Here is a 12,274-nt window from a genome sequence, read left to right on the forward strand (position 1 = left end):
TCATTTAAAACAATTTTTTAAAAAAGGTTATGCGGCTGATCCAACATTCAATCGAGGCTGCATAATTCGTATGCAGCCCCGACTAAATATGGGCTGGGCCCAGTGGCGTACCTAACATATGTGATACCCGGGGCCCATCATTTTTTGACCCTCCCCCCCCCCCATCTGTATGAAAACATGATTTTTAGTAACAATCCACACAACACACATGAATACCTAGGAAAAGGCAGCATCTTACATACTGCAATGAGCAGTACAACATGAATGCACCCATTGTAAAACTAAACAAGACAAACTAGTACAGATCAATCCTGCAGTCAATCCTAACAAAAAACCATGTCTTTCGAACACACAAAACACCTTCACCTAGTATGGAATATGTAATCACAAACTAACCCCTCCCTCTTTTACAAAACTGTAGTGTGGATTTTAGCCACAGAGGTAACAGCTCTGACGCTCATAGAATTCTGAGCATCAGAGCTGCTACCACCACAGCTGGCGCTAAAAAACGCTCCACAGTTTTGTAAAAAGGGGGATAAAATAGAAATATATAGACAAAGGTTAAATTGAACCAGCAAGAAGCTGGACTCTGCATACAATGCACCACAGAAACAGTGACATATGTCTCCTAAAGCAATAAATAATAGAAAACATTTTTCTATCTTTGTCTTCTGTGGTTTCTGCTTTCCTCATCTTCTTGTAACTCTTTTCGTTCCATCCACTGTCTGCCGTCCCTCTTCCCCCTAAATGGCATCTTCTCTACTTCTATGCCCCTTCCAGAAACTGTATGCCTCCCCCTTCCATCTCTCCTTTCACCCCCATTGGTCTGGCATCTCTCTCCTCTCCTTCCCTCTCCCACATCTCTCCTCTGCAATCCCTTTCCCTTTTTTCACTCATTTTCCTTTTCAATTTATTTTCTGCATCTGTCTAGATTACGTTCTTACTACCCTCTCTTCAATTTCCTTTTATACTGTCTACCTAAAGCTTGCCACCTCTTACCCTCACCTCTCCAGTGTTTCCCTAACTCAATCCTTTTCTCCCCATCATGTGCCCTCCTTTTATTTATCCCCTCCTTCCATCATGTACCCTCTTTCTCTAACCATTCCATCTAGTACCTTCTCCTCTCTCTGTCCACTTCCATCCAGCGTCTGCTCCCCTCTTTCTCTTCTCCCATTTCCTTCCTGCATTTGCTCCCTTATCTCTCCCATCTGCACTTCCATCCAGCATAGGCTCCCCACTACCATCCAATGTCTGCCCTTTCTCTCTCCATCCACCCCTCTTCAATCAGCATCTGCCCCCTTTCTTTCCCTCCACCACTCTTCCATTCCAGCAGTCCTGCTCCTTTCTCTCCCTTCATGCAGCAAGGTCCCGCGATGACTGTAGCTGCCAGCTGCCAGTCCACCCCACTCCGACGTACTTGCTCTGGAGCGGACTCGGCAGCCGCATGCTGGAAGGTCCCGCGATGACTCGTCTGCTGACTCTGCTCCGAAAGAAGTAAGTTACGTCGGAGGGGGTGGACCCGGCAGACGCAGGGAGTTGCGGCAAAGTCCCACAATGACTGCATCTGCCAGGTTCACCCCCTCCGACATAACTTACTTTGTCTGGAACAGAGCCGGCAGACGAGTCATCGCGGGACCTTCCTGCACCTCAGCTCGGCTGCCGACTCTGCTGCAGAGAAAGTAAGTCAGAGGGAACATGACCATTTATTTTTTTCATCAAAAGGGGACATCTATTAATTGACTGTGTATCCTTTCTTTCATTTCTTTCTTTTTGCACTCAGGCCCAACAATTGTCCCTTTCTATTCCCTCCCTCCTTCCTTCCCATGTCCTTAGTGCCCCCCAGTGCCTCCGTTCCATGTCCATAGTGCCCCCAGTCCTCCATCCTGTGTCCATAGTGCCCCCAGTACCTCCGTCCTGTATCCATAGTGCCTCCCAGTGCCTCCTTCCCATGCCTTTAGTGCCCCCAGTGCCTCCGTCCTGTGTCCATAGTGCCCCCAGTGCCTCCGTCCTGCATCCATAGTGCTCCCAGTGCCTCCGTCCTGTGTCCTTAGTGCCCCCAGTGCCTCCATCCTGTGTCCTTAGTGCCCTCAGTACCTCCATCCTGTGTCCACAGTGCCCCCAGTGCCTCTGTCCTGTGTCCATAGTGCCCCCAATGCCTCCTTCCCATGTCTTTAGTGCCCCAGTGCCTCTGTCCTGTGTCCATAGTGCCCCCAGTGCCTCCGTCCTGTGTCCTTAATACCCCAGTGCCTCCGTCCTGTGTCCAAAGTGCCCCCAGTGCCTCCTTCCCGTGTCTTTAGTGCCCCCAGTGCCTCCTTATGTCCTCCACTGCCTTCCAGATTTTGTCCACCCCCAAAGCCAGCCAGCTTGCCTGCCTACATCCTTCCCTCCCTGCCGTGGGGAAAAAAAGTCTCTCTTCTTCCTTTCCCCCGGTCCGCGCTGCTGCTGCTGCTAATCGCCGACAAGAAGTCTTCTTTCCGACATCAATTCTGACATTGGAGAGGACGTTCCGGGCCAGCCAGGCAGTGATTGGCTGACCTGGAACGTCCTCTCCGACGTCAGAATTGATGTCGGAAAGAAGACATCTTGTCAGCGATTAGCAGCAGCAGCGGGGAGGTAAGACTGCAGTGGCGAAGACCAGGGGAAAGGAAGGAGGTGCAGGTCCAGTTGCACAGTAGGGCAGGAGGACCTGGACTTGGCCGGCTGTGCACCTCCCCCCAAGGCGTGCACTCGGGGCAGACCTCCCCCCCCCTTGGTACGCTACTGGCTGTGCCTGTATAAGCTCCAGGTGGCCAAACTGTCCAGAATTATGCCCTGATATTCTGTATCGATGCCCAGACATGACCCAACACTGAATATCAGGGCATGATTTAGCCAGCAATGATCAGTGTTGAAAAATAAAATGCTGACTGCTGCTGGCTGAATATTGGGAGGGGGGGAATGTGTATAGTTTTGGCTGAGGTATTTCCCAGAATAATCACATGTTTTCTGGTGAAGTTCTTAAAATTATATATTCTATTTTCTTCCAAGCATAAAAAAGGAAATAAAGCTAGGGCTGGATTAACTATTATGTGGACTAGGTAGTTGCCTTGGGTGGCCACTTCGGGGTGGGGTAGGGTAGAGAAGTGCATTTAAAGCAACTACATTCAGAGTAAAATGTCAAGTTCTGTCAACTACACAAACTGGTGAGCCATTAGAGCTTAGTAACACCTAATGGGATAGAAGGCAGTTTTGAAATAGCCCATCTAGGTGGGAAATTATCAATATCGGCTAGTATTAGCCCTATTAGAAATTAGGTGTCATTGTATAAAATGGGATCCATGCTAAAATAGCATGAGTTAGTGCTAACATGCCTAAACAGTAGCCCATGGTTGATAATTACACCCTTTAGTTAGATAAATGATTTTTGGAATTTAAAAGTATGATTCCCAATTATGTACTTTTACAAGACTGTATTGGGAGGAGTGGCATTGGGGTGATAATGAAAATTAAAGTACTGAAATCTAAGGATGGTCTTGTGAATAGGATATATAAATGAGGTGCAGAGATGCAAGACTGAAATTTGCCTCTGATGCCTTTGCACCAGCATATTCAAATTGTGAATATGACCCAGCTTCTCAGAAGACACCCCTGCTGCCATCCTTGTAATTCTTCATGCTCTCAAACACTCCCTACCTTCACCATGTACTCAGAAAGTTTCCAACCATGCTCTTCCCCTTCATAGAAACATAGAAACATGATGGCAGATAAAGGCCAAATGGCCCATCTAGTCTGCCCATCCGCAGTAACCATTATCTCTTTCTGTGAGAGATCCCACGTGCCTATCCCAGGCCCTTTTGAATTCAGACACAGTCTCTGTCTCCACCACCTCTTCTGGGAGACTGTTCCATGCATCTACCACCCTTTCTGTAAAAAAAAGTATTTCCTTAGATTACTCCGGAGCCTGTCACCTCTTAACTTCATCCTATGCCCTCTCATTGCAGAGTTTCCTTTCAAATGACTCATGCACATTTACATTACATAGGTATTTAAACATCTCTATCATAACTCCCTTCTTCCGCCTTTCCTCCAAAGTATACAGATTGAAATCTTTAAGTCTGTCCCCATATGCATTATGATGAAGACCACATACCATTTTAGTAGCCTTCCTCTGGACCGACTCCATCCTTTTTATATCTTTTTGAAGGTGTGGCCTCCAGTATTGTACACAATATTCTACATGAGGTCTCACCAGAGTCTTATACAGAGTCAACAATACCTCCTTTTTCCTACTGGCTATACCTCTCCCTATGCAACCTAGCATCCTTCTAGCTTTCACCATCACCTTTTCAACCTGTTTGGCCACCTTAAGATCATCACATACAATCACACCCAAGCCCCGCTCTTCTGTCGTGCACATAAGTTCGTCACTCCCTAATCAGTGCTAGTTATAGAGATGCTGGGTAGAATTATGGAGAGGCCCATGAACCCCTCTCCTCCTTGACCCCGATCTCCCCACTTGCCATTACTACCACACATAAAACAACTTTAAATGACTTCTTCACACAAGACACAGACATACATTTACCAAACACAGAGTAAGAGATCACAAATAGAAATAAACATTGAATTGGGAACCTCATGAAGTTAAACTCAGCAAGTTTCTATAAACTGGAGAAATAAAAACAGAAATATACTTTTCTTGCTGTGTTTGGGGGGGGGGGGATCCCAAAAGCCCTGCCAGCTAAAGACCTCTTCCTCTACTTTGGCAGCCAGAAATCTCAAACCTCTGCAGCTAGGGGCAGTGACCCCGAGCTGTCACAGCTGCAGAACTTGGAGAGTTCTTGCTGCCAAAATAGAGGAAGAGGTCTTTAGCTGACAGGGCTTTTGGGATCCCCACCAGCTTAAGTATTTATGCTTTACAGCTTGGGTATTTATACTTTTCATTTGGTCAGGGGGCATGGGGGAGGGCAAGGAGATAATTTGGTGCCCACCTACTTTGAGCTTAGGACCATTATTCCCCCTTCCCCCTATCAGCTGTCTGTTAAGCCGCTAATGCACATATCCCAAAGATAACACATATTCCAGTTAATAAATTCAAAATAAAACACTTTTTTAACTTCTGTCATTTGGACATTTTATTTTTCCATCATGTCCACCATGTTGGTCCCATTTGTCTCTTCTGATAATTCCCTTTACATTGGTTGATGTCCAGGACAGGATTAATTCTTCGAGGGCCCCTAGGCACACAAGTACACTGGGCTCCCCTGGGCCTGCCCTGCCCACACCCCACCCACATCCCGCCCACATTTATCTTTTTTCTTCTTTACTTCTTTGTTTCCAATTGTATTTCTTTTTTCTTTTTTTTTTTTTTTAATTCAAAACAAAAAAAGATTAGCATACCAGTGCAAAGTTTTTCTTCTATGCAGCTTCCAAACATTTCTGAACAAATCCCCCTTCCTTCCCTTCCCACCTACTTACCCAGAACATTAACTCTGAACCCTTTCAATATGTATATAAAAGCGTTCAAATATATTGTAAAGCAGTAATACTATCTGAAATATAAGTCTATATTAATAACCAAGTTTACATCGCTTGCCTCACTCTACATCAGGGGTGTCAAACTCAATCACATAAGGAGACAAAATCTGAAAAAAAGGGTAAGTCGCGGGCCAAATTTTTTATTAAGATACTTAGGGTACGTTAACCGATTTTGCACACGCTAAATGTGCACCTTAAAAAAAAGAACCCCTAAGTGACTAAGGCTTAGTCTTAGCAGAAATATATGGTTACAACATCTCTAACCCCACACCGGCTCTGTGATGTAAACAAAATAAATATTGTAAACACAAAATAGAAAATAAAATTATTTTTTCTACCTTTTGTTGGTCCCAGGCTCTGGTTGTCTTCTGATAACTCACTTGCCAGGGCCTCCTGCCCATTTGTCGTTTTCTTCTTTCTCCATGCTAGCCATCCATCTTCCATCTCTGTCCTCCCCTTCTGTTTCCCTTCCCTCCCTTGGAGGTATGACATATTTCCTTTTTTTGTGTCCATATCCACAGCTGCGGCAATGGACCCCACCATCCCCAGATCCACCATCTGTCCTTTTCTCAACTACCCTTTCATCCATCATCTCTCCCTCCTTCCCCACCACCCCAGGGTCCATCATCTCTCCGTTTTTCTTCCCAACTACCCAGTCCTATGCCACTTCCGAAACTGTATGCTTCCCCCTTCCATCTTTCCCTTCACCCCCATTGGTCTGGCATCCATCTTCTTCCATTCCCTCCTCCAATGATCTGGCATCTCTCTCCTCTTCTTCTCTTCCCTCTCTCACACCCACACCCCCATGATCTGGCATTTCACTCTCTCCTCTCTCTTTCCCCCCACTTCCATCAGCATCTGCCCCCTTTCTTTACCTCCAGCCTAAATCCATCCAGTATCCTTCCCTCTTGTTTTCCTCCTTTCTCTGCACACCAATTCCATCAACATTAGCTCTCTTTCTCTCCCTCCAGCCTAAATCCATCCAGTATCTATCCTTCCCTCTTGTTTTCCCCCTTTCCCTGCACACCAATTCCATCAACATTAACCCCCTTTCTTTTCCTCCAGCCTAAATCCATCCAGTATCCTTCCTTCTTGTTTTCCACCTTTCCCTGCACACCAATTCCATCAACATTAACCCCCTTTCTTTCCCTCCACCAACCTTTCCACACAGCAATAGCAACGTACCCCCCAGCAACGGCAACGGTCCCCCCTACGGCAATGGGCCCCCACCTGGCATCGACGATGACAACAACACCCCCCCCCCCCCCCGGCATCGATGGATGGCAACACGGCCTCCCCTCGGCATCAACGTTAACACACCTGGCTTATCTCCATGAAGATCCCGCGATGACTGTGTCTGCCAGAAGAAGTAAGTGACGTCAGAGGGGGATGGACTGGCAGACGCAGTCATCGCGGGACCGTCATAGAGCTGTGTTGGCCGCGTTACTGTTGATGCTGGTGGTTGGCTGCATTGCTGTCCGGTGATGCAGGGGGGGTGGTGTTGCCATCGGGTGGGGGCCCATTGCTGTGGAGGGAGGAAGAGGGGGGGCCCGTTGCCGTCTGAAAAAACAATGGTATGGTAAGTCATCCTTCAGCAGGCCCCCCCTGACTATTTCGGGCCCTAGGCACATGCCTATTGGGCCTATTCATTAATCTAGCCCTGTTGATGTCCATTTGTCTTTTCTCCTATCTTGTTTCATTACCTCACTACACCTGATAAACTGATCTTTCTTTTTTAGCTTTTCCTTTCCTTTTTTTCTTTTCTGTCTTGCCATCCATCAAATTTCACCCTTTTTCTTTATACTTTTCAGTTACCTCTCAACTTTCCATCTCCATTTCTCATGTTCTAGCTCTCTCTTTATCCATCTTACTCTTTCCCCAGCCTCTTATTCCCTTCTATCTTTCATCTATTCATTACCTTCCTCTCTACTTCTCATTACCACATTTCTACCTTTGTACTTACTATGCTTCTCTCATTCATCTTCATGCTACATCCCCACCCCCACCCCTTGGTCTCTCCCTCCATTCTTGAAACCTAGCATCTCTTCTCCCTCTCCCCCACATTGCATGACATCTTCCTGTCCCATCTCTCTTCATTCCTGCCCTCTTCCCCCATGGTACATCATCTCTCCTCTTTCTCTCTTCCCCTTCATGGTCCAACATCGTTCTTGCTCTCTTTCCACTGTTCTTCCCTCTTCTTGTCCCATGATTCAGCATCTCTTCTTCCCTTCCGCATGCCCCCAGGTCCAACATTTCTCTCCCTCCCTTTCATCTCCTGATCCAATATATTTTTCATTCTTCCCAACTGCCCCATCTCTCTTCATTCCTGCCCTCTTCCCCCATGGTACATCATCTCTCCTCTTTCTCTCTTCCCCTTCATGGTCCAACATCGTTCTTGCTCTCTTTCCACTGTTCTTCCCTCTTCTTGTCCCATGATTCAGCATCTCTTCTTCCCTTCCGCATGCCCCCAGGTCCAACATTTCTCTCCCTCCCTTTCATCTCCTGATCCAATATATTTTTCATTCTTCCCAACTGCCCTTCCATCTAGCATCTTCCCCTACCCAGGCCTGCCTCCCTGGATTTAACATCTCTGCCATTCTCTTCCTCCTTCCATCCCATTGTCCACCATCTATATATCTATATCTCTCACCCCCCTTTTGTTTCTGGGGCTATAATTTTTTTTTCTAGTTCCATCTCCCTACCTCTGGTCCAGCATTCCCTCCCCCCTCTTTCTCATCCCTCCCCACCCCCACCCCTACCCCTAGGCTAATTTAAAACATTTCCAGGATGACACATAATCTGGATATCTCTTCCTCTTCTTCCCACCATGGTTTATCTTCTTTCCTTCCCTTATCTTCCCAGTCTTCTTTAAACATAAATTTCCTTTTTTCAGAGGAGCCCTGGTGTGGCACCGTTTTCTCAAGCTGCCTGGGCTGCCCTGAAGCTTTCCCTCTACTGCGATCCATCCAGGAAAGAATAAATTGCATTAAAGAATTAGACCTGACCTGCCATTATATGAAGTGTAACCCTTTGACATATGAAAGATGGATATGTTCTATGTTGTTATGTCTTGAAGTCTGTAAATCACCCTTCTAATATGTACTTTGGCATGTGTATATCCCTAAGAATGTTTTGTGCGTATGATATATCACCTTCCAAGTATTTTCTGGGTAAAGGTTTTAAAAGAAATAATTAGTGTGTCCTGATCTGTGAACAGCTATCTGGAGGCCATAATCAGCTAGGAAGTCCCCTGGCTTCATGAGAGAGGGAAAAGTTCTTATATAAAAACCACCAAGATGTTATTGATATATAAGCTAACATCCTAATTCTAAGGTTTGAAGCGACTCTTTTAGATGGGTTTTTTCAGTCTTTGTCGTAGATTTATTTTTTGAATGGTGGTGGTGGGGGGTACGGATGAAGATGATGTTTTTGGGAAAAGGGTGGGTTCTGGGGTTTGTTGATTTGATTTTTATGTTTTGCTGCATTAATGTGTTTTTTTGTGATTTTAGTATGTATGTTATTTTGTCATCTGTATAGATTTGTCAGATATGCAGAATATAAATTTTTAAATAAATAAATAAAGTATATATGGTTTTAAAAATTGTGTGTGCAAATTGGGGTGCATGCCCAATTTAATTGCATAATAAGCCACTTAGAACCAGTTACTAGGTGCTAACAATCAATTATTAGTGCTAATTAGCAATCATTTGAATTTATGCATGCATCTTTTTAGTCACTGTTCTATGAAGATGCGTGTGTAGATCCAGAAAGGGGTCGTGACCATGGGAGGGGCATTCCTGAAATTTGTACTCAGTATTAAAGACTAGAGTAAATCTGTGCCTAATTCAGGCATGAGGATTTACACCAGAGGTCTCAAAGTCCCTCCTTGAGGGCCGCAATCCAGTCGGGTTTTCAGGATTTCCGCAATGAATCTCATGCACTGTTTTCAATGCATATTCATTGGGGAAATCCTGAAAACCCGACTGGATTGCGGCCCTCAAGGAAGATCCCTAATTTACACCAAGGGTCCCTTTTACAAAGCTGCGCCGCACACGCTAGATGCTAATGCCAGCATTGAGCTGGCATTAGTTCTAGCCACGTAGCACATGCTAAAATTCACGCGCTAAAAACTCTAGGCAGCTTAGTAAAAGGAGCCCCAAGTTTCAGTTGGTGTAAGTCCTGACACTCAAAACTGGGCGTTATTCCCAGCACAAAATATTATTCTATAAAGCAGAGTTTATAGAATAGCACATTGCACTCATTTTTTTCAGCACCAATTGTTGGGTGCCATATAGAGAATTTAGCTCCAAATGATTACAGTATCTGGAAAATTTTAACCAATCAGTCTCATTCTGCCTGCTTTTAGATTGCTTAAAGTAAATTGACTCTCCTGTTCTTTTACAGATTCCAGTGAATTTCTAATATTTAACGAAGATCACGGGCGTTGTGTGGATGTTCTGAGTACTAGTTTTGTCACGGCCAATATATGCAAACAGAATTACGAGTCGCAGAAATTCCGATGGATTTCTCCACACCAGCTTATGAGCATGTTATTGAAACAGTGCTTGGGAGTGGCCACTAAGAAGGATATGGCTGTAGTCTCACTGTATCCCTGTGATGCAACAAGTGACCTTCAAAAATGGGAATGCAAAAATGACACCATCTTTGGTATTCAAGGAGAAGCTTTACATTTTAACTACAGAAATAAAGCAAGCAATATTATACTATATCAAGGGTTTGGTGTATGGAGCAGATGGAAGATCTATGGAACCACAAATGACTTATGTTCTAGGGTCTATGAAGGTAATAATTTAACAGATTAATAAAATCTATTAAGTAGACAAAAGGATAGATTTGCTAACAGATAGTGCTGTATTACCATGTGTTAATACAAATTAATTTGTGTTACCATATATACTCGAATATAAGTCAATCTGAATATAAGTCGAGACCTCCTCCCCCCCTCAAAAAAAAGAGAAAAAAATGGTTGACTCAAATATAAGTCGGGCAGCTTAATATTTAAGTGTCCTGCCCCATCAGGATCTGCACCCAGCCCCCTTCCTTCCTCCCCTCCCCTGTCAGGCTCTGAGCCCAGCACCCTTCCATCCTCCCCTCCACTGTCAGGATCTGCACCTAGCATCCTTCCATCTTCCCCTCCAGTATCAAGCTCTGCTCCCAGCACTCTTCCATCCTCCTCTTCCCTGTCAGGATCTACACTCAGCACCCTTCCATCCTCCCCTCCCCTGTCAGGATCTGCACCTCGCATTCTTCCATCCTCCCCTCCAGTGTCAGGCTCTGCTCCCAGAACCCTTCCATCCTCCCCTCCCCTGTCAGGCTCTGTACTCAGCACCCTTTCATCCTCCCCTCCCCTGTCAGGATCTGCACTCAGCACCCTCCATCCTCCCCTCCCCGGTCAGGATCTGCACCTAGCATCCTTCCATCCTCTCCTCCCCTGTCAGGCTCTGCTCCCAGCAACCTTCCCTCTCTCCCCTGTCAGGCATTGCACCGGCCCCCTTCCTTCCTTCCTTCCTTCCCCCCTCCCCTGTCAGGCATTGCACCAGCCCCCTTTCTTCCTTTCCCTCTCCCCTGTCAGACTCTGCACCCAGCCCCCTTCCTTCCTTTCCCCGTCAGACTCTGCATCCTCCCTCCCTCCCAGGCTCTGCCCCCGCCTCTCTCCCTGCCCTAGCCTCATATGGTACCTCATCTTGGTGATCCGCGGTGGAAGTGCAGCGGGCAGAAGCGAACTTTCCAAGTTCCTGCCCTGCTGCTAACCAGCTACCACGAGTTCCTTCGGCTTCTGAGTGACATGATTAGGATCGCACTTTGGCGCTGCTGCTCGGTACTGAGAGGCATCCTTACTGGCTCCCGGGAATTGTCACAAGAATTTGCGGGAGCCATTAAGGATCAGGTGTCTGGGTGCCTAAGATCTTTTTTCCTAATTTCTATATTTTCACATTTTATACAGCTGTGCTTGGTATTTGCATTCATTATAGCTTTTTCATCACCAGCTATAGCTTCACTTTAGTACATTTTTATTTACCATAGGTTCCATTTTAAATAATGAGACCTATGCACTAATAAATGCTGGGTTTTACTTAACCACAGAAGAGCCCCTTACCATGGGCTGGTGAGGTAAATGCTCCAATGCTTATAGAGCGAGCATTTACCTCACCGGCCTGCGGTAAGCAGCTCTTCTATGGTTTAGTAAAAGGAGCCCAAAGTATGTTAACAACATTAGCACATGCAAACATGTAAACATGCTTTAGTAAATCTAGTCCTAAATTATTACATCTAAAACTAAAAATTCCATAAAATCAGTCATTTTTGATGTTCTATTGTTTTGATTTTAGCAAGTCTGCATTGTATATAATTGTGACGTGCTAAGTCAAAAAGTACCAAAAGTGGGGTTACGAATAACAGAGATAAAGGCTACCAAAGTTTGGAGGGGTAAATTTGGGCAACTTTCCTTTTGAAAAATTTGCATATTGCCTATCAACCTAGCCCACGATTAACCATTCCCCTAAACTGTATCCAGGGGATCCTATTTATTTGTCTTGTCTGTTTAGATTGTAAGCTCATTCAAGCAGGGACTGTCTTCTTCGTGATTCTGTACAGCGCTGCGTATGTCTGGTAGCGCTTTAGAAATAATTAGTAGTTTAGGGTCAGTACAATGGGACTATGCAATTATATTCACATCTTTTATGTTTTTCATACTTTACAGCCTATAAATTGCAAAGTATGTGATTTATGGGGTTAA

The 12,274-nt window shown here is 45.3% G+C and overlaps 1 protein-coding gene across 1 annotated transcript in view; it reads left to right on the top strand.

The window, feature by feature from the left end:
- The window catches only part of MRC1 (mannose receptor C-type 1), a 239,932-nt gene that overhangs the window by 27,544 nt on the left and 200,114 nt on the right, over window positions 1-12,274 (top strand). Inside the window, 1 exon segment of the mRNA XM_033932883.1 lies at window positions 9,922-10,320. Within this exon segment, the coding sequence (XP_033788774.1) occupies window positions 9,922-10,320 (399 nt within the window).

The sequence above is a fragment of the Geotrypetes seraphini genome, chromosome 2, assembly GCF_902459505.1.
Source record: "Geotrypetes seraphini chromosome 2, aGeoSer1.1, whole genome shotgun sequence".
Lineage (NCBI taxonomy): Eukaryota > Metazoa > Chordata > Amphibia > Gymnophiona > Dermophiidae > Geotrypetes > Geotrypetes seraphini.